Here is a 23,138-nt window from a genome sequence, read left to right as displayed (position 1 = left end):
TGTCATTTATTAAATTAGTAAAAATAAGCAAATGATGGTTAACAGCGATTAAGAAAGTATTAATAGTTGGCTATTTTACTGTCTTTGCCACCATTTGCTGTCATTTTCTTATATTTATATCCGCATTCTGTTTTTAAAAAACTTAAAATTTCTTTACCCAGTGTTTATTAGTAAATGAAATGTGAGTGAACCTGTTCTCTTGAAATTTGAGTTTCACAAATATAATTTAACTTAATCATATTCTTGTGGTGAAGGATTATGTTAAGGAATATACTAACATCTTGGTGCCTGCCATACTACTGTATTTATTGTATGAAAGGGTTGTAGATGTTTGTAGCAATTTGGAAAACGTTGAGAATTTGAATATTTGTGTTTTTAAATCATGGTATTGACTTGGAATTTTGATTTTGTGTGACTAATTTTTGGGGTTGAGCACAGTACATAAATCATTGAATTAGGAAACTAGTAAAACTAGTGTATTTTGTGAGTTGTATGAGGGTCATTGCTTTAGTAGATAAACATTTCCCAAAGAGGTCACTGGTGAAAAGACATTAAAATAGGGAGTCTGAAATTGTAACAATTTATGGAACTTGTCAGATTACTTAGCTAAAAAATGTTTTCTATGATAGGTTTTGTGTGTGTATATATCTTCTGGTGTGAATTTTCCCCTCCACAACGTATTTTGTTAGCTTTTTATTATAGCTGTTTTATCTGGATAAAAAAAATTTGTTGTTGAAAAGCCGAATTGAACGTTTTTGAATGTTAAGGTGTATATATATGTACCAAAATTGTGGTTTTCATTAAAGCTTTTAGTTTACAAGAGTATTTTTAGGATGTTGCTAGAAGATTTATTTCTTCATGAGTAGTCTACCCCTTTCTTTTCTTTATTATTATTATTATTATTATTTTGAGACTGAGTCTCTATCTCGAAGGCTAGAGTGCAGTGGCGCTATTTCGGCTCATTGCAACATCTGCCTCCCGGGTTCAAGTGATTCTTGTGCCTCATCCTCCCAAGTAGCTGGGACTACAGGTGCACAACATGACGCCTGGCTAAGTTTTGTATTTTTTGTAGAGAGAGCGTTTTGTCATGTTGGCCAAGCTGGTCTTGAACTCCTGACATCAAGTGATCCACCGGCCTCAGCCCCTCAAAGTGCTGGGATTACAAGCGTGAGCCACTGCGCCCGGCCTAGCCTACCCTTTTCTAAAGTACATTTAAGTTTTGCAGTTGGCTTAAGATTGTCTTAGACTTTCGAGTGGTCTTGGTATCTGAAACAGCTGAATATTCTTAATTGACTGCCTTTTGATTAGAAAATTAAAATGTTTTGCAATATTTATCTTAGAAAAGAAAAGAAAATTCATATGGTAGCTCCAAACCTAGGCATATGCTTATAGTGAAGTGGAATCTGTGCTTAGATTTGGTGTAGAATAAGAATTTCATTCCATGTTCTTAAACCAGTAGCGGTTATGGCTCAAGATAGAGATGGTTTAAGTCTTTAATTCAATGCATTTTCATCAACTAACGGATTAATTTGATTAGTGGAGTTAAAAACCAGTCTTATACAAATCGTAAGTCAGAAAGTTTGTTTTCTTGTCTTCAGGCACATTTTTACGTTTTTTTTTTTTTGAGACGGAGTCTTGCTCTGTCGCCCAGGCTGGAGTGCAGTGGCCGGATCTCAGCTCACTGCAAGCTCTGCCTCTCGGGTTCACGCCATTCTCCTGCCTCAGCCTCCCGAGTAGCTGGGATTACAGGCCCCCGCCACCTCGCCCGGCTAGTTTTTTTGTATTTTGTAGTAGAGACGGGGTTTCACCGTGTTAGCCAGGATGGTCTCGATCTCCTGACCTCGTGATCCGCCCGTCTCGGCCTCCCAAAGTGCTGGGATTACAGGCTTGAGCCACTGCGCCCGGCCCATTTTTACTTTTTTTTATTAGATGCCCGTGCACAAAGTTGAAATAGGTTAATGTGACTTCTCTGCACTAATTTTTTGCTTAGGCAGAAAGAAAAACTCAAAATGTGTGTATATAAAGTTAGTGTAAAATTTACTTCAAGTGCAGTCTAATATTCACTAAACTGGGTTTTTGTCAGTTGCATCTTAATAGATTAATCTTTAGAAGACAGTAATTTTTGGCTGGGCGCGGTGGCTCAAGCCTGTAATCCCAGCACTTTGGGAGGCCTAGATGGGCGGATCATGATGTCAGGAGATCGAGACCATCCTGGCTAACACGGTGAAATCCCGTCTCTACTAAAAAGTACAAAAAACTAGCTGGGCGAGGTGGCGGGCGCCTGTAGTCCCAGCTACTCGGGAGGCTGAGGCAGGAGAATGGCGTAAACCTGGGAGGCAGAGCTTGCCGTGAGCTGAGATCCGGCCACTGCACTCCAGCCTGGGCGACAGAGCGAGACTCTGTCTCAAAAATAAATAAATAAATAAAAATAAAAGATAGTAATTTTTAAAGAATTGGTTAAAACTTCTCTGTCTTGATTTTACCGGTAATGATCTGAAAATCAAAATTTCCCCATCTCTACTAAAAGTACAAAATATTAGCTGGGCGTGGTGGCGGGCGCCTGTAGTCCCAGCTACTCAGGAGGCTGAGGCAGGAGAATGGTGTGAACCCAGGAGGTGGAGCTTGCCGTGAGCCGAGATCGTACCACTGCACTCCAGCCTGGGTAACAGAGTGAGACTTCGTCTCAAAAAAAAAAACAAAAACCAACAACAACAACAAAAAATAATAATGTTTAAGAAATTCGGCACCTTTTCATGTAATTTATAGGTTTGGGATAACAAAATTTTTTTTCATATACTTCTTTGCTGCCTTAGTCATGTTAAATACACCTAAGGATGTTGTGCTCACATGGAGCACATACACACAAAGGATGTTTTGCATACTTGACTCACAAAAATAGTTGGTGATTTGTAACAAAACTTTGAAGTTTATGAGTTAATAAATACAAGCTAGGAGTTTGCATTGAATTATACATTATTGTAAAGGGTTTTTTTTTTTTTTTTTTTTTGCCAGTTCTTTAAGCTTTAATATTTTACCTTATTTGTGACTTCTGAGTCTGTTTAGTTTTGTTTTGTCAATCTCTGATAGGTATTGCTTAAGTGTGTTAGGTTTAAAAAGCCAATGAACTTCATAGGTAAAAGCTTGAGGCAGCTTTTGAAAAGAATCACTGTAAATTTTATCTGTCTTTTAAAAATAAACTTCTCATCAGAGGAGAGATTTTTTGTTGTTGTTCCTCACCTTCCCTGATATTAGTACACTAAAGTGTTAGGAAGTGAATTTCTATTTTTATCTCTAGTCATAATAGGAAACAATAGTAAACCTTTTGAAGTCTTGATTTTAAAAATATCTATTATCTATAGTCTAACAGATATTTTAAGCGTTGGAGATGTATGACCAATCTTGTAAGAAGAGGTAAAATTCAGATTAGATGCTTTTACTGCTCATCATTAGCCCTGATGAAAGGTAAAATACTTTTTAATTATAATGAAGACTAATAATGGCTGAATTTGATTAAGATTACTGACCCACTTACTCAGGGGTGGGGAAGTGTCATCTTCCTTTTTGTATAAAAACTAGAAGCTGTAGCTTTTATTTAGTATATCAGTTCAGTTGATTTTAGCAGTCAGATTTCTTTTTTTTTTTTGGATACAGGGTCTCACTCTGTTATCTAGACTGAAGTGCAGTGGCCCCATCACAGCTCATTGCAGCCTCAGCCTCCCCACCCCCTGGCTCAAGTGATCCTCTCACCTCAGCCACTCAAGTAGCTGGGACTACAGGTACACACCATTGTAGAGATGGAGTCTCACTATGTTTTCCAGGTTAGTCTCAAACTCCTGGGCTCAAGTGATCCTCCTGCCTTAGCCTCCCAAAGTTGTGGGATTGTAGGCATGAGCCACCACGGCCGGCATCAGATTTCTTTATTATAACTTTTTATTGAGATACAGTTCACATAACATAATTCATCGTTTTAAAGTATACACCAAAAAGAAATCCCACACCCTTTAGTAGTTAGTCCCAGTTACCCCTTCGCCTGAAACCACTAATCTACTTTGTGTTTCTCTAGATTTGCCTGTGTTGGACATCTCATATAAATGGAATCGTACAATATATATGACCTTTTTTTTTTTTTTATAACCTTTAATAATTTAATTTTAACTTTTTTTTTTTTTTAAGAGATGGGGTCTCACTCTGTCTCCTAGGCTGGAGTGTAGTGGTATAGTTATGGCTCACTGCAACCTGAACTTTCAGGGCTGCTGAAGGTGTCCTCCTGTCTCAGCCTCCTAGCCACCATACCCGCTAATTTTTTTTCTTTTTTTTTTTTTTTGGTAGAGACCGACTCTGGCTATTTTGACCAGACAGGTCTTGGACTCTTGACCTCAAACGTTTCTCCCACCTCGGCCTCCTAAAGTGCTGGAATGACAGGCGTGAGCCACTGCACCTGCCCACCTGGCCTGTTTTTTAGTTTTTAAAGATTGTGTGTTCACAAGGCACAAAATTTAGAAAGTGTAAAAGGGTATCTTTTCCAAGTCATCAAGTTTTCCTTGGATATGACCAATACTACTGTTTTCTGTCTTTCCAGAGATAGTCTGTGTAAAGCAAATATGTACCTGTTCTTTTTCATTCTTTGGTTTATTTATTTTAAAGACCGAAATACTGTCTATTTCTTTGACTTTATTAAGGAAAAAAACTTTTACAAGGGTTGAAAAACTACCTATCAGGTACTATGTTCACTGCTTGGATGATGGGATCATTAGAAGCCCAAACCTTATATTATGCAGTACACTTATATAAACAAACCTGCACGTGTACTCCCTGTCTGAAGTTTAAGAAGTACAATAAAAAACTTTTAGGCCGGGCGCGGTGGCTCACGCCTGTAATCCCAGCACTTTGGGAGGCCAAGGCGGGTGGATCATGAGGTCAGGAGATTGAGACCATCCTGGCTAACATGGTGAAAACCCGTCTCTACTAAAAACACAAAAAAATTAGCCGGGCGTGGTGGCGGGTGCCTGTAGTCCCAGCTGCTGGGGAGGCTGAGGCAGGAGAATGGCGTGAACCCGAGAGGCGGAGCTTGTAGTGAGCTGAGATTGAGCCACTGTACTCCAGCCTGGGCAATAGAGCGAGACTCCATCTCAAAAACAAACAGACAAACAAAAAAACTTTTAAAAGACGTGTGGCATAATTTACAACTCTTCTGAACATTTTGCGCTTGATATATCTTGTAGATATTTTTTGCATGCATTCATTAAGCTTATACATTCTCTTTTATGACTGTTATCATTCCACTCTGTGGATGTGCCATCATTTGTTTTACCACTTTAAGGACTTCTCTCTTCCTGTCTAGTCTTTTGCTGTTATAAATGGGGATAATCTTGTATAGATATCATTTATCGTAGGTGTGTGTATTTAAAATAAAGTCATATAGTGGGTTTTATCAGTGAATTAAAAAAACTTAAAGTCCTGGAAAAACTTCTTTGTTGTAGGATGATATATGGATTTGTACTTTCGATATTTTCAAGTTGCCCTTTCTTATAGAGATTCTGTTATTTTATACTCCCAGTAACTAGTTAGGGGAGAATGCTGGTTGACCTATACCCTTTCCAACACTACCAGGCTTTGATTTTTGCCAGTCTGATAAGTAAAAAAACAATCTCAAGGCCGGGCGCGGTGGCTCAAGCCTGTAATCCCAGCACTTTGGGAGGCCGAGACGGGCGGATCACGAGGTCGGGAAATCAAGACCATCCTGGCTAACACGGTGAAACCCCGTCTCTACTAAAAAAATTACAAAAAAAGTAGCCAGGCGAGGTGGCTGGCGCCTGTAGTCCCAGCTACTCGGGAGGCTGAGGCAGGAGAATGGCGTGAACCCGGGAGGCGGAGCTTGCAGTGAGCTGAGATCCGGCCACTGCACTCCAGCCTGGGCGGCAGAGCAAGACTCCATCTCAAAAAAAAAAACAATCTCAAGATGATTTTAATTTCCTTTCCTTTTCACTATATACATATTCATAGCCATTTGCGTTTATTATCCTTTACTTATTTTTCTGTTAGGTATTTGGTCTTGTTGATTTGTAGGAAGCCTATAAAATTATTATTACTGTTAATGTATTTTTATTTTATTTTTTTGAGTCAGAGTCTTGCTCTGTCACCCAGGCTGAAGTGCAGTGGTGCCGTCTTGGCTCACTGCGACTCCACCTCCTGGGTTCAAGCGATTCTCTTGCCTTAGCCTCCTAAGTAGCTGGGATTATAGGCACACACCACCATGTCCAGCTAATTTTTTTATGTTTAGTAGAGATGGGGTTTCACCATGTTGGCCAGGCTTGTCTTGAACTCCTGACCTCAAGTGATCTGACCTCCTTGGTCTCCCAGAGTGCTTGGATTACAGGCGTGAGCCACTGCTCCCGGCCACTATTATTTTTTAATAGAGACAGGCTTTCACTATGTTGGACAGGCTGGTCTGGGACTCCTGACTTCAAGCGATCCTCCTGCCTTCAAGCGATCCTCCTGCCTTGGCCTCCCAAAGTGCTGGGATTATAGGTGGCAGTCACCACGTCTAGTCTCCTTTTTATATTAGGGAAATGAGTTCTTTATAAGTTGCACATACCTTTTCCTAGTTAGTTGTTTGCTTTTTAATTTTGCTTAAATGATTTTGCCAGATTAAAAAATTTACAGAATATTACATTTTATTTTATTTTTATTTCTTTGAGACAGTCTTTCCCTGTCATCCACGCTGGAGTGCAGTGGCGTGATCTTGGCTCAGTGCACCTTCTGCCTCCTGGGTTCAAGTGATTCTCGTGCCTCAGCCTCCTGAGTAGCTGGGACTACAGGCATGCACCACCACACCCGGCTAATTTTTTAGTTTTTAATAGAGATGGGGTTTTGCCGTGTTGGCCAGGCTGGTCTCGAATTCCTGGCCTGAAATGATCCACCGGCCTTGGCCTCTCAAAGTGCTGGGATTGCAGGTGTGAGCCACCGCACCTGGCCTTATATAATATTAAATTTATCAACTTGTTTTTTTTTTTCCTGCTTTACTGGTTTTAGGTTTTGTGTCTCATAAAAAAACTTTTCTCAGGATTTAGGAATAAAAAAATTAAATATTAGGTTCATCTGGAATTTTTTTCAGTGTAAGGTCCATTGAGTTCCAGTGATTTGTCATGGCTTCTTTAAATGTGTGTAATAAGAAGTTAAGATAGCTTTTTACTTACTTATGGAACCATGTCTTCTGAACCATGTGAAGAACTAATTCTGTACAATTAGCTCTTTGGAATGAAAATGGAAATTTACTTATTTAATTTACTCATCACAGGGGAACTTGCTATATAAAGGAATCTTCTGGCAAATTAATTCATAAAGTGTTAGGATGCTTTAAAAATGCATAGCCTTCAAATTTAACTTTTTAATTTTGTATACTTTTATTTTTTTAAATAATGAATATATACTTTTGTTTCTTTGTGTGAGATTATAGTATTTATAGTGAATTGTTAGAGGATTAGGATATGAGCGACTTAATTAATTAGATTAAAATGAACTTTAAAAAATGATTAGATATTCCAGAATAAATATTCTTACTGTGATTGAAAGAAAAGCTTAGAAGCAAAGTCTTACAAGAATTTAGGAATATTTTGGGGATGACATCATTCTTGTATTTTTGTTCAAGAAATAAATACTCACTTGATTAAAGGGTGTTTTTTGTTTTTGGTTTTTTTGCTTGTTTCTTAGGATGGGAAGGCCATTGTGACTATGTGGTGATTACAGTTGTCTTACTACTGAGTTTCCTACTGAAATCATGGAGGAGAAACAGCAGATTATATTGGCTAATCAAGATGGTGGAACAGTGGCAGGAGCAGCACCTACCTTCTTTGTCATCTTAAAGCAGCCAGGAAATGGCAAAACTGATCAAGGAATTTTGGTTACTAATCAGGATGCCTGTGCTTTGGCTAATAGTGTGTCATCACCAGTAAAATCTAAAGGGAAGATTTGCCTTCCAGCTGATTGTACTGTGGGTGGAATCACTGTTACCCTCGATAACAATAGTATGTGGAATGAGTTCTATCATCGAAGCACAGAAATGATTCTGACCAAGCAAGGAAGACGCATGTTTCCTTATTGTCGTTATTGGATAACAGGTTTAGATTCAAATTTGAAGTATATTCTTGTCATGGATATATCTCCTGTGGATAACCATCGTTATAAGTGGAATGGTCGTTGGTGGGAACCCAGTGGGAAGGCTGAACCTCATGTTTTGGGGAGGGTTTTTATTCATCCAGAATCTCCTTCCACAGGTCATTATTGGATGCATCAACCAGTATCTTTCTATAAACTCAAACTTACCAACAATACACTGGACCAAGAAGGGCATATCATCTTGCACTCTATGCATCGTTACCTGCCAAGGCTTCATTTGGTGCCTGCAGAAAAGGCTGTGGAGGTGATACAATTAAATGGCCCTGGTGTCCACACTTTTACCTTCCCACAGACTGAATTCTTTGCAGTCACAGCTTATCAGAACATTCAGATTACTCAGCTGAAAATAGATTACAATCCATTTGCCAAAGGCTTTCGGGATGATGGGCTGAATAGTAAGCCCCAAAGAGATGGAAAACAAAAGAACAGCTCTGACCAAGAAGGGAATAATATTTCCAGTTCTTCTGGTCATCGGGTCCGTCTTACAGAAGGTCAGGGGTCAGAGATACAACCAGGTGATTTGGATCCTTTGTCGAGGGGTCATGAAACATCAGGCAAGGGTTTGGAGAAGACTTCCCTTAATATAAAACGAGACTTTCTTGGTTTCATGGATACTGATTCAGCACTTAGTGAAGTTCCTCAATTGAAGCAAGAGATTTCTGAATGGTAAGTAGTAGTTTTTCTGTTCTTAGAAATAAAAGGAAGATTGAGATGGGCCAGGTGTTGGATTTAACATCTTGGTTCTGTGGAATGCTACACATGTTGATAAAGTAAGTCACTATAAAATGTACTACAACTGCTTTTACATTCTGTGAAATGACAGATAATTTTTCTGTAATGAGAATCAGTTGGGTTCAGGATCTAGAATTGTAGGCAAATTGGATAACTTATCTGAATTATTCATATGTATTTAGAATGTTCCTTGACATCCTTGGGGGATTGGTTCCAGGACCACCCGAGGATACCAACACCTTACTACATTTGAGACTCCGTCTCAAGAAAAAAAGAAAATCATACCAATTGTGACAACATAGATGTGCCTAGAGAATACTGTGCTAAGTGAAATAAGCAAAACAAAAAAGACAAATACTGCAAAATATTCATAAAGGTAGAAAGTAGAATGGTGGATGCCGGGGGTAGAGAAAGACTGAAAGATGTTGGTCAAAGGGTACAAGGCTTCAGTTATGCCAGGTAAATTTTAAAGAAACAGTAAACATGCTATTTTAACTAGTAATAATTTTCAGCTGCTTCTTTGGGCAATTTATGGATTAGGATATCCCTCAGGCAGTAAATTCACAAGTATTAGGTACAAATAATGACTGTAAATGCATTTTGTGCCTTGTGTAGATAAGTTTTGTTTCCATTATGATATGGGGTTTTCTTCCCTTCTTCAATTATAGTAGGCCCGCCACATCTTCTGGGTCTGCATCCACAGATAAAACTGGCCAACTAAGGTACTTGAGTATCCTCAGATTTTGGTATCTGGGGAGGGTCCTGGAACCAGTCCTCCTCAGATACAGAAAGTCGCCTGTAATCATGAGTTGTCTATACAATCAGTCTTCCATGGAGGCTGCAGCTGTGTGTTCAACCAACCACAAATCCAAAATATTTGAGATGGGATGGGGGGGAGGATTTCACAAAGTTCCAAAAAGCAAAACTTGAATTTGACTATTGTGAATGATACTGTTGTTTCTTTTTGTTTGAACTTGCCTTATTTTTGTTTGTTTATTGTTTTTGAGATGGAATCTCGCTCTGTTGCTCAGGCTGGAGTGCAGTGGCGCCTTCTCGGCTCACTGTAACCTGGGGCTCCCAGGTTCAAGCGATTCTCCTGTCTCAACCTCCCGAGTAGCTGGGATTGCAGGTGTGTGCCACCATGCCTGGCTAAATTTTTTGAATTTTTTTTTTAGTAGAGATGGAGTTTCACCATGTTGGCCAGGCTGGTCTCAAACTCCTGACCTCAGGTGATCCATCCGCCTTGGCCTCTCAAAGTGTTGGAATTACAGATGTGAGCCACTATGCCCGGCCTGAACTTGCCTTATTTTTATTTTTATTTTTTTATTTTTTGAGACGGAGTCTGGCTCTGTCGCTCAGGCTGGAGTGCAGTGGCATGATCTGGGCTCACTGCAAGCTCCGCCTCCCAGGTTCACGTCATTCTCCTGCCTTAACCTCCCGAGTAGCTGGGACTGCAGGCGCCTATCACCACGCCCGGCTAATTTTTTGCATTTTTAGTAGAGATGGGGTTTCACCGTGTTAAGCCAGGATGGTCTTGATCTCCTGACCTCGTGATCTGCCCATCTTGGCCTCCCAGAGTGCTGGGATTACAGGTGTGAGCCACTGCGCCCAGCCATTATTTTGATTTTTAAACCCAAGTTCAGCAAAAGTAAAGAAATCCCTGCACACGAATTCCCTTTACTTTCCTTTTCTTGCTAAAATTGTAGGCCACTAACAGCTACTATTTTTTGAATTTGGAATCACCATGCTCATGAGTTCCCCTTGCCTTGTCTATGAGCTGGTTATTGCTTTGCTTTTTCTAAGGATTGTTGCAGCAGGAGTAAGTGCTACTCAAGCAATGCATACAGTTTTTTTGTCAAAGGGGAAAGGTTCTTTCGGGTTATACTTTTTGCTGTGGTATTGTTTGTAATTGCAACTGGTGGATGCCGTCTTTAAACTTGATTCTTCAGCCACAGCTTAATCATCTTGATTAACATAATTAAAATGGATTTAAACAGTTGACCACAAATTATATTTTTACCCTTGTTATCCAGAAATAGTTGAGTGTACCGTTGGATGATGCAGAATTTATTAAAATTCCTTTGGAGGATAGGGCCTGGAGAAGTTCTTTAGGTTAAAGGGTCAGATGTATGTTGGTTTGTTTTTTGAGGCAGTGTATGGCTCTGTCACTTAGAATAGGGTGCAGTAGTGCAATCACGGCTCACTGTAGCCCTGACTTCCTGGACTTGGGTGATTCTCCTACCTCAGCCTCCTGAGTAGCTGGAACTACAGGCATGCATCACTATGCCTGACTGATTTTTTGTATTTTTAGTAGAGACAAGGTTTTGCCATGTTGCCCAGGCTGGCCTCAAACTTGTGAGCTGAAGTGATCTGCCAGCCTTGGCCTTTCACAGTGCTGGGATTACAGGCATGAGCTGCCAAACCCGGCCAGGCTTATTTTTTTTGTTATAGAAAGCAGCTGTTGGGATTACATATGGTTGAGCTTTTGATTTTAATGAATCAAGAGAGTGGTTCAGATTTATTAACATGTAGTATCGCTGTCACTGAAGGGAGAAAAGCAACTCGAATCATGCTCCAAGAAATAACATTATCTTTATGTGTGAAAATGGTATTTAGCTCTGTGTAAACTTTTTCTCTAAATGCTTGATATGGGAGCAGAAATTATTTTTAGGCGAGAGTTGGGCAAATCTGGCCTATAGCTTATTTTAGTGTGTATACAAGAATATGTGACAGAGACCATAGATGCTTGTAAAGCCTAAAATATTTACTATCTGTTCCTTTACAGGAAATAATTGCCAACCTCTGATTTAAGGGTCTGAAAAATTATATACACATGCGTGTGCACGTGCACACACACACACACACCCCCCACACTATTTTCCCATTTTCTATTCAGTTACTGATACATGATTGCTTTGTCATTCTGCTTTGTTTTAGCTAATGCTATTGGTAAATGCACTGATCTTTAGGCTTTATTTGCTACATTTGCTGTTGCTTGACCGTTTTCTCCTACTTGAAACTCTATTTTTTCTTCCTTGGCTTTTACCATACCATTCACGTGGTTCTCCTAACTCTTGATTTTTTCCCCTTCTTTCAGTTATTCTTACTGACTCCTTATAATATATTCAGATATTTATTAAATGAAGGTTATTTCCTAGTATTATGCTCCTGTAGTCCCCTTTCTTCCTTCCTTCCTTCCTTCTTTTCTTCCTTTCTTCCTTCCTTTTCTTTCTTTCCTTCCTTTCTCTCCCTCCCTCTCTCTGTCTCTGTCTCTCTCTCTCTCTCTCTCTCTTTCTTTCTTTCTTTTTTTTGGAAGGGGGACAGAGTCTTGCCCTGTTGCCCAAGCTGGAGTGCAGTGGTATGATCTTGACTCACTGCAACCTCCGCCTCCTGGGTTCAAGGGATTCTGGGTTCAAGTGCCTCAGCCTCTGGATTAGCTGGAATTGCAGGTGCATGCCACCATGCCTGGCTAATTTTTGTCGTTTTAGTAGAGACAGTTTCACCATGTTGACCAGGCTGGTCTCGAACTCCTGGCCTCAAGTGATCCTCCTGCCTCAGCCTCCCAAAGTGCTGAGATTACAGGCATGAGCTACCATGCCCAGCTGTTGTAGTCTTTTTCTTTTTCTTTTCTTTTCTTTTTTTTTTTTTTGAGATGGAGTTTTGCTCTTGTTTCCCAGGCTGGAGTGCAGTGGCACGATCTCGGTTCATTGCAACCTCTGCTTCCTGGCTTCAAGTGATTCTCCTGCCTCAGCCTCTGAAGTAGCTGGGATGACAGGCATGTGCCGCTACGCCTGGCTAATTTTTGTATTTTTAGTATAGATGGGGGTTCACCATGTTGGCCAGGCTGGTCTTGAGCTCCTGACCTCAGGTGATCCACCTGCCTCCACCTCCCAAAGTGTTGGAATTATAGGCATGAGCCACCGTCCATGGCCATCTTGTAGTCTTATCTATGACTTTGACCTCTTCTCCCATCTAATATTGTTTATTATTTTGTTTTGAGATGGAGTCTTGCTCTGTTGCCCAGGCTGGAGTGCAGTGGTGCAGTCTCGACTCACTGCAACCTCTGCCTCCTGGGTTCAAGCAATTCTTTGCCTCAGTCTCCCGACTAGCTGGGATTACAGGCATGTGCCACCACTCCCGGCTAATTTTTGTATTTTTAGTAGAGGTGGGGTTTTGCCATGTTGGACAGGCTGACCTCAGGTGACCCACTCAACTCAGCCTCCCAAGTGCTGGATTACAGGGGTGAACCACTACATCCCACCAATTATTATTTTTTATTTTTAGTTTTTGAGACAGAGTCTGGCTCTCTTGCCTCAGCTGCAACGCAGTGGCGCGATCTCGGCTCACTTCAACTTCTGCCTCCCAGGTTCAAGCAATTTTCCTGCCTCAGCCTCTGGGGTAGCTGGGATTACAGGTGCCTGCCACCATGCCCAGTGGAGTCTCGCTCCGTCACCTGGGCTGAAATGTAGTGGCATGATCTGGGCTCACTGCAATCTCTGCCTCCTGGGTTCAAGTGATTCTCCTGCCTCAGCCTCCTGAGTAGTTGGAACTACAGGCGTGCGCCACCACGCCCAACTGTTTTTTTGTATTTTTAGTGGAGATGGGCTTTCACCATGTTGGACAGGATGGTCTCGATCTCTTGACCTCTTGATCTGCCTGCCTCAGCCTCCCAGAGTGCTGGGATTACAGGTGTGAGCCACGGTGCCCTGCCAATAGTGATTATTTTTAAAGCTACTGATATCTCTAGCTTATTTGTCTCTCTTCTTAGTTCCAGACCTCTAGATCAAAATGTTCATTATTATAGATAATTCCAACTGAATTTTTCTTTTTGCTTTTAAATCCGGCCCTTTTTTTTGCGTTAGCTATCGTAGTCATTCAAATCAATGCATTTGAAAACTCTGCATTATTTTTGCCTGATTACGTAAACCTGTTAAGTTATTCTCCTATTGATGTGTATTTGGATTGTTTCTAGTTTTTGACTATTATGAATAAAACTAATATGAACTTTCTTATACGTGTCTTTGGTGGACATGCGCTAGTGTCTTTTTGTTATATGTCTAGGAGGAGAATTGCTGGGTCATACAGTAGGCATACTTTTAGTAGACACTGCCAGAATTTTCCAAAAGGATGATACCAATTTACACTTCCACCAAAAATGTATTATGAGACTTCCTGTTACTTCTACATCTTTGCCAGCACATGTGGTATTGTCTGTTTGTTTTTAGCTATTCTGATTTCACTATCTCTAGAGGCTACTGCTGCTTTTTTTTTTTTTTCCTGTCTTTTTTTTTTGAGTCAAGATCTTGCTCTGTTTGTTTCTCAGGCTGGATTGCAGTGGCAGGTTCATGGCTTGCTGTAGCCTTGACCTCCTGGGCCCTAGCGATCCTCCTGCCTCGGCCTCCCTAGTAGCTGGGACTACAGGCATGCACCACCAGGCCTCTTTTACATGACCTTCAAACATTTGGGGGAAAATTATACTCCTTTATGATTTTTGTTATCTTTTATTTGTAACTGAATACCTTTTAGTTTCAGGTACTTTTCTAAGTACCAAATGAAACAAATTCCTGCATTATGGATCTTAGGTTTTACATAATTCCAACCTAAGCACAGCTTTTCCATGTGTGACATAGTTTTCCGATGTTTTTCCGTTTGATTAGTTGATTGCACACTACCATGGGTGCACCTCAAGTTTCTGGCACATATATTTTTCTCCCAAGAAAGCTCATCAGAATGCAAGTGAGTGAGAATGACATTGTTATAGAGAGAATCACTCTGGTTTGATTTTTTTGAGACAAAGTCTTACACTGTTGTGCCAGCTGGAGTGCAGTGGTACAATCTCAGCTCATTGCAACCTCCACCTCCTGGGTTCGAGTGATTCTCCTGCCTCAGCCTCCCGAGTAGCTGGATTTCAGGCACACGCCACCACGCCTGGGTAATTTTATATAGGGGTTTCACTATGTTGGCCAGGCTGGTCTCATGATCCGCCTGCCTTGGCCTCCACAAGTGCCGGGATTACAGGCGTGAGCCACTGCTCCTGGCCTGGTTTGATATATTTAAAACAATAATTAATTCACAAATGTCAATACTAGACAAATATGAACAGTTTTACAAAAATGCTGTTCCCACAGTCTAGAATCCTGCTTTTTTCCCCAACATTATACATTCTATGACAGGCATTTTTAAGGGGCTGCATTAGTATCCATAAGATGTATTTAATCAGTTCTCTGTTGATGGCTCTTGAAATTGTTTGTTTTTTTAGCCACTACAAATAATGCTTCAGTAAAATTTCTTACACACAGTTTTTATACACTTTTGCAAATATAGCGATTAATTCTTCGGAATGGAATTGTCTAGATCAATATTTTAAATTTTAATTAATTGTTAAATTATATTCTAAAAGGTTATAACCATTTATATCCCTACCCATAGTACATGAACCTGCTGATTTTTGTATCATCTTTGCTGCTGTTATTGTAGTCCAAAATACCATCCCTGCTGCATAACATCTGCCTGGTTTCCCAGCTGCTTTTCCCCCCACAATCCCATGCTCTGTTTGGTAGACAGAAGGATCTTTGAAAAATATGACTTACAGGGGATTATGTCCCCTCTTAAAATTCTTCAGTAGCTTTCCATTGCACTTGAAGGCCTCTTGCCCGATCTCTTTGGCCTTATCCCATTTATCTGTTGATGGACACTTGGATAGCTTCTACCTTTTTGCTACTGTGAATAATGGAATTACGAATTCATTTTTTTTTTTTTTTTGGGAGATTGAGTCTCATTCTGTCGCCCCCAGGCAGGATTGCAGAGGTGTGATCTTGGCTCACAGCAACCTCTTGCCTCCTGCATCCAGGTGATCCTCCTGTGTCCAAGTGATCCTCCCACCCCAGCCTCCAGAATAGCTGGGATTATAGGCATGTGCTGCCACACCCAGCTAATTTTTATATTTTTATTAGAGGCGGGGTTTCGCCATGTTGGCCAGGCTGGTTTTGAACTCCTGACCTTAGGCGATCCACCCACCTCAGCCTCTCAAGTGCTGGATTACATGGGTGAGCCACTGCACCTGGCCAGTGAATTCTTTTTTTTTTTTTTTTTTTTTGAGACGGAGTCTCGCTCTGTCGCTGGGGCTGGAGCGCAGTGGCCGGATCTCAGCTCACTGCAAGCTCCGCCTCCCGGGTTTACGCCATTCTCCTGCCTCAGCCTCCTGTGTAGCTGGGACTACAGGCGCCCGCCACCTTGCCCGGCTAGTTTTTTGTATTTTTTTAGTAGAGACGGGGTTTCACAGGGTTAGCCAGGATGGTCTCGATCTCCTGACCTCGTGATCCGCCCATCTTGGCCTCCCAAAGTGCTGGGATTACAGGCTTGAGCCACCGCGCCCGGTGGTAATTCTATTTTTAAGTTTTTGAGGAACCACAATACTGTTTTCCAAAGTGGCTGAACCACTCTACATTCCCATCAACAGTGCACAAGTGTTCTAATTTCTCCTTATCCTGGCCAGCATTTACTATTTTTAATAATAGCCATTTTAATGGGTATGGAGGGATAGCTCGTTATGGTTTTTAATTTGCATTTCCCTAATGATTGACAATGTTATTTAGGCATCTTTTCACATGCTTATTTACCGTTTGTATAAGGAGAAATGTTTATTCAAGAGCTTTGCCTGTTTAAAAATTGAGTCGTTATTTTGTTGTTGAGATGCAGGAGTTCTTTATATATTTTGGATATTAATCCATTAGATAAAATATTTGCAAATCTTTTGTCTCATTCTGTGGGTTGTTTTTTCATTCTTATATAGTGTGTTTTGATGCACAAGTGTTTAATTTTAATGAAGTACAATTTTCCTGTTCTTTATTCTCTTGCCTGTGCTTGATGTTATGCTTAAGAAATCATTGCCAAATCTAACATTAGAAAGAGTTTCCCTTATGTTTCTTACTAAGGATTTTATAGTTTTACCTCTTAAGTTTAGGTCTGCGATCAATTTTGAATTTTTTTTTTTTTTTTGACACAGAGTCTTGCTCTGTCACCCAGGCTGGAGTGCAGTGGTGTGATCTCGACTCACTGCAACCTCTGCTTCCCAGGTTCAAGCGATTCTCCTGCCTCAGCCTCCTGAGTAGCTGGCGCTTGCCACCATGCCTGGCTAATTTTTGTATTTTTAGTAGAGATGAGGTTTTGCTATGTTGACCAGGCTGGTGTCGAACTCCTGACCTCAAGTGATCGGCCCGCCTCAGCCTCCCAAAGTGTTGGGATTACAGGCGTGAGCCACCATGTCTGAGTATTTTTATTAGTGGTATAAGGTAAGGGTTCAGCTTCATTCTTTCGCATGTGTGTATCCAGTTTTCCCGTCACCATTCATTGAAAAGACTGTCCTGGCTGAGTGCGGTGGCTCACGTCTGTAATCCCAGCACTTTGGGAGGCCGAAGCGGGCTGATTACGAGGTCAGGAGTTTGGGACCAGTGTGGCCAACATAGTGAAACCCTGTCTCTACTAAAAATACAAAAAAAAATTAGCCAGGCATGGTGGTGCACACCTGTAGTCCCAGCTACTCAGGAGGCTGAGGCAGGAGAATTGCTTGAACCTGGGAGGTGGAGGTTGCAGTGAGCCAAGATTGTGCCACTGCCCTCCAACCTGGGCAGCAGAGCGAGACTCCGTCTTAAAAAACAAAAAACAAAAAACGAAAAGACTGCCCTTTTCCCGTTGAATGGTCTTTGCATCTGTTGAAAATCAATTGACCACATATGTGCAGATTGATTTCTCAGCTCTCTGTATTCTGTTTGCCTGTATGTTTATCTTTATGCCAGTATGACATTATTTTGATCACTAGAAATTTTCGAATTGGGCAGTATGAGACCACCAACTTTGTTCTTGTTTTTCAAAATTGTTTTTGCTATTTAAGGTCCCTTGAGATTCCATTTTCTTCCTCTTTTTATTTTTTTGAGACTGAGTCTTGCTCTGTTGCCCAGGCTGGAATGCAGTGGTGTGATCTCGGCTGGCTGCAACCTCTGCCTCCCATGTTTAAGCGCTTCTTTTGTCTCAGCCTCCTGAGTAGCTGGGACTACAGGTGTGCACCACCATGCCTGGCTAATTTTTTGTTTTTTTAGTAGAGACGGGGTTTCACCATATTGGCCAGGCTGTTCTTAAACCCCTGACCTTGTGACCCGCCTGCCTTGGCCTCCCAAAGTGCTGGGATTACAGGGATTATAGGCATGAGCCATCGCGCTCGGCCGAGGTTTCATTTTCTACTTCTGAAACATCCCGTTGGGATTTTGATAAGGATTTTGTCGAATTCGTTCAACGCTTTGGGTTGTCTTCCTGTTCATGAACATGGGATATCTTTCCATTTTAGTTTTTTTCAATAATGCTTTTATGGTTTTCAATGTAAAACTGTTTTGCTTTCTTAGTGAAATCTGTTCGTAAGCATTCTTTTTGATGCTGTTATATATTGAGTGGTTTCTTTTTCTTTTTATATTGCCCATTGCTGTTTTGTATTGCATATTGTTCATTGTATAGGAATTTGTGTGTTGAGTTTGTATCCTTCAACTTTGTTGAATTTGCTGAAGTGAGTGGTTTGTGTGTGTGTTGTGTTGGGGGGGTACCGAGAGTGGATTTTTGAAAGTTTTCTATATGTAGGATTGCACCATCTATTAATAGAGAGATCTTTACAAACTCCTTGACAATTTGAATGTGCTTTTTTTTTTTTTTTTTTTTACTTTTTCTTATCTAATTGCTCTAAATAGGACTTTCAGTAGTAGGTGGCAAATAGTGGCCAAACTGGGAGCATTATGGTTGTAGTTTGTCTTTTTCTAGTGATTAGCAAAGTTGAACACCTTTTTGTATTATTTATTGACCATTGGGGTTACTCAGGTGATTGTGTGTGTGTGTGTGTGTATGTTCTTGGACACTGTTTTCTTCCCTTGATCAATTTGTCTACCCTTAAGGCCCAAATCACATTGTTTTAATTGGTATAGCTTTATGATGGTTAACTGCCTGACCATGGTCCTACTGTATTCCACTTCTGTGGTGAGGCGTTTTTCTAACCTAGTCATTGTTGGTTCTTAACTACTTTGATGCATTTCTTACTCTCTTGAGTGTATTGCTCTGGTTGTTGCAGCATTCTTTCTTCTAGTTTTGCCCTTGTCAGAATTTTAATTTTTTAAAGGAAATTCAATACTGTTACTAATCTGCTTAACTTTTCAGAGGTACACTGTTGCCTTACAATTTACAGAATTAAGTAAAAATAGTACTATTCTGTGTTAACCCCACCTGACATATTGAATAAGAACCCATAGTTAGTCTCCATAGGTTGAAATGCATGGTCCCCAACAAGACTGCCCCTAGTTGAGACATTAACCACAACTGGAGATTCTAGGCCACCTGTACTTTTCACCAGTTGGCTACAAATCCTGAGATTCTCACAATCTCCCTCAGGTTCACTAATTCACTAGACTCACAGAACTCAGGAAAATGCTGTATTTAGAATTAGAATTTTGCTGTGAAGAATACAAATTAGAACCAGCCTAATGAGACGTAAAGAACAAGGTCTGGGAGGGTCTCACATGCGGAGTTTCCATGCCCTCTCCCCATGGAAACATATAGGGTACATCACCCTTCTGGGACATCAATGTGTTCACCAACCAGGAAGCTTTATTAAGCTTTGGTATTAAAAATTTTGGGGGTTCATTATGTAGGGGTAATTGACAAAATCTGTGATTGAACTTAATCTTCAGTTCTTTTCCCCACCCTAGAGGTTGAGCTGGCTCAGAGTCCCAGTTCTTTAATCACAGTGTTCTTTTTGGAGACCAGCGCCATCCTGGATCTATTTAGGGGGTCTGCCACAGGTCATGTCATTAGCATAAACTCAGATGTGAGCCAGTGGGCTCGTGAATGACAGTCCCTTCTGTCACTCTGGAAATACCAAATATTTTAGAAGCTTTGTACCAGGAACCCTGGACAAAGACCAGGCAAGCTCATTATACAGCAAATACATAATACATAATTTAAAAAGATTAGAAAAAATCACTTATGATGAAAAATAGTAGTGACTTGCTTTACCGTTTTTCACCCCTAGTTTTCTTCATAGAGGAAATTAGTTTTTCCATCTTAGCTATTTCTTGTGGTATTTGCCTCTGTCTGGGTCATATGCATAATGCCAAATAATTATCAATTTTACATGTAATCCGTTTAAAAAATAATTTTCTAGTACAATATGTAGGCCGTTTAGTTGTTACTCTTTTTAATTCCTCTTAGTATAGTTACTCCTTTTTTTTTTTTTTTTTTAAATTCTCTTAGTATCATTATCATAATTTTTGGTCAACTAATTTTTCTTTCTTTTTGAGACAGAGTCTCACTTGGTTGCCCAGGCTGGAGTGCAGTGGGTGATCACAGTTCACTGCAGCCTCAACCTCCCAGGCTCAAGTGATCCTCCCACCTCAGCCTCCTGAGTAGCTGGGACTAGAAGTGTGCGCCACTTCATCTGGTTAATTTTTTTATTTTTGTAGAGATGGAGTTTCAGCATGTTTCCCAGGCTGGTCTTGAACTCCTGCGCTCAAGTGATCCTCCTGTCTTGGCCTCCCAAAGTGCTGGGATTATAGGTGTGAGCCACCATGCTTGGCCAAAGAATCCCTTTTTTAAATAAGATAAATACTCTATACTGCTGAGCCAAATGTAACACTATGAGTTAATTTTCTAACTTTGTTTTGTAGTAGTTAATTATTGCCTTTTTTTTTATATTTGTAATTTTATATGTACTGGTGCTTATTCTATAGACCACATTCCTTTTTCCCCCCTCCCCGAGACGGAGTTTTGCTCTTATTGCCCAGGCTTGAGTGCAATGGCTCGATTTCGGCTCACTGCAACCTCCGCTTCCCAGGTTCAAGCGATTCTCCTGCCTCAGTCCCCCGAGTAGCTGGGATTACAGGCATGCGCCACCACGCCCGGCTAATTTTGTATTTTTAGTAGAGACGGGGTTTCTCCATGTTAATTAGGCTAGTCTCCAACTCCCTACCTCAGGTGATCTGCCTGCCTTGGCCTCCCAAAGTATTGGGATTATAGGCGTGAGCAACTGGGCCCCTCTTCTACCTACATTCTTTAATAAAATCTTTTGGTTCATTCATACGCACACACACATTCATACATATATGTGCATACACATATTCTTCTATTGAAAGTAAATTTTTGTGTGTACCTCTTCTGCGTACTTCGGGAGCTCTTTATTCTCCTTTGCCAATCTGTTCTGGTTGTTCTCTAGCCCCCTACCAAGCTGCCATCTTGGGATTTTCCTTTGCTGTCGTCCTGCTAACTTTACATTTGCTATTTTCATATAGGTTCTTTTTATTTGTCTGTTTGTTTGTATGTATATATATTTATTTATTTGAGATGGAGTCTCGCTCTGTCGCCCAGGCTGGAGTGCAGTGGCGTGATCTCGGCTCACTGCAACCTCTGCTGCCTGGGTTCAAGGGATTCTACTGCCTCAGCCTCCCAAGTAGTTGCGACTATAGGCTCATGCCTCCATGCCATGCTAATTTTTGTGTTTTTAGTAGAGACGGGGTTTCACCATTTTGGCCAGCCTGGTCTTGAGCTCCTGACCTCAAGTGATCCTCCTGCCTCAGCCTCCCAAAGTGCTGGGATTACAAGTGTGAGCCACTGCACCTGGCCCTGTAGGTTCTTTTGTGTACCATATCTTAGGCTGTCTTTACTGGTTTGTGTTGTTTTTGTTGATTTGTGAAGTTCATTTTTTCAGTAGTTTCTTTAGAAAGTATCTGTGGAACATAGAATTTTAAGATGTTTAAGTAAAATTACTTATGATGAAAATTCCCAGCTTCACCTCTCTTCACCCCTCAGTTTCTTCTTATATGTTGGTAATAGGCTTTATTCTGCTTTTCACATTTTATAAAATTGTTTCTGTAACGAGTTCTTTGAAAATGTGTTGTTGCCTCCCAGTTTCCTGTTGAGAAGTTTGATGCCATGATTTGCTCTGGCTATTTGAATGTAACCTTTCCCCCTTCTGCTTTCAGAACCTTTTGTTGATTCCTCATATTATGAAATTTCACAGTTATAAATGTTGGTACGGTAGTTCTCATCATTGTACTGTGCTTTATTTTTTTAAATTGAGACAGGGTTTTGCTTTGTCACCCAGGCTGGAGTGCTGCGACACAATCCATGGCTCACTGCAACCTCGGTCTCCTGATTTCCTCAAGTGATCCTCTCACCTCAGCCTCCTGAGTAGTTGGGACTGATTACAAGTGTGCACCACCACACCTGGCTAATTTTTTATTTTTATTTTTATTTTTTGTAGAAACAAGATCTCACTGTGTTTCCCAGTTTGGTCTCGGCCTCCTGGGCTCAAGCAATCCTCCTGCCTTGGCCTGCCGAGAGCTCTTTTATTTTCTTCTGTACTCTACATTTCTCTTAATTAAAGCACTAGGTTTTTTTGTTTTTGTTTTGGAGATAAGTGTCTCACTTTGTCACCCAGGCTGGAGTGCAGTGGCACCATCTTGGCTCACTGCAGCCTTGACCTTCTGGGGTCAAGTGATCATCTCACGTCAGCCCCATAGGTAGGTAGTTGGGACTACAGACGTGAACACTTGACTAATTATTTTTTGTATTTTTTGTGGAGACGGGGTTTCGCCATGTTGCCCAGGCTGGTCTCGAACTCCTGAGCTCAAGCAGTCCGCCCTTCTTGCCCTCCCAAACTGCTGGGATTACAGGCATGACCCACCATGCACAGCCTAAACACCAGTTTTATTTTTTTTTCCCCTTTCCTTTTTTTTAAAAAATTTATTTTTATTTTATTTTAAGTTCCTGGGTACATGTGCAGAATGTGCAGGTTAGTTACACAGGGCATGCTAAGCACCAGTTTTATGGAAGGTGCTATAATATTGGTGGTTCTTATGTGCACCCTTACTGCCTATATGTATGTTTAATCATAGCATCTGTTAAATTACATCATATTGTCTACTTGTCTGTCTCCCGCACTGGCTTGTAAATTTCTTGAATGTAGAGACAGTGCTTTATTTACTTTGTTAATCTCTGTGCCTAACAGAATGTCTGGCATTACTGGGCATTCAGCAAATGTTAAGTGAATGAGTTTATCAGGAGTATTTAAAACTTTCTTAATGTGTCTTAGAGTGGCTGGTATTGTCACACATTAATATGTAGTGTTATTTGTTGCATTGATTACATAATGCCAACAAAGAAATCCTTTTAATTGATGTTTGTAATTCATTGATTTTTGCCTA

The 23,138-nt window shown here is 40.7% G+C and overlaps 1 protein-coding gene across 15 annotated transcripts in view; it reads left to right on the top strand.

Annotated features, from left to right (window-relative positions):
- Nucleotides 1-23,138, top strand: part of LOC105491898 (MAX dimerization protein MGA) — a 171,570-nt gene that overhangs the window by 65,196 nt on the left and 83,236 nt on the right. For 14 of the 15 annotated variants that reach the window (XM_011758623.3, XM_011758629.3, XM_011758655.3 and 11 more), the window contains exon 2: nucleotides 7,711-8,841. The exons of the other annotated variant lie outside the window; for it this stretch is intronic. In XM_011758623.3, the coding sequence (XP_011756925.2) occupies nucleotides 7,778-8,841 (1,064 nt within the window). In that variant the 5' untranslated portion in view covers nucleotides 7,711-7,777. The remainder of the gene's footprint in view (nucleotides 1-7,710; nucleotides 8,842-23,138) is intronic. 15 annotated transcript variants of the gene reach the window in all.

Source organism: Macaca nemestrina, chromosome 7, assembly GCF_043159975.1.
Source record: "Macaca nemestrina isolate mMacNem1 chromosome 7, mMacNem.hap1, whole genome shotgun sequence".
NCBI lineage: Eukaryota > Metazoa > Chordata > Mammalia > Primates > Cercopithecidae > Macaca > Macaca nemestrina.
The sequence above is the reverse complement of the archived record's forward strand: the minus strand, read 5'-3'. Positions and strand labels throughout refer to the sequence as shown.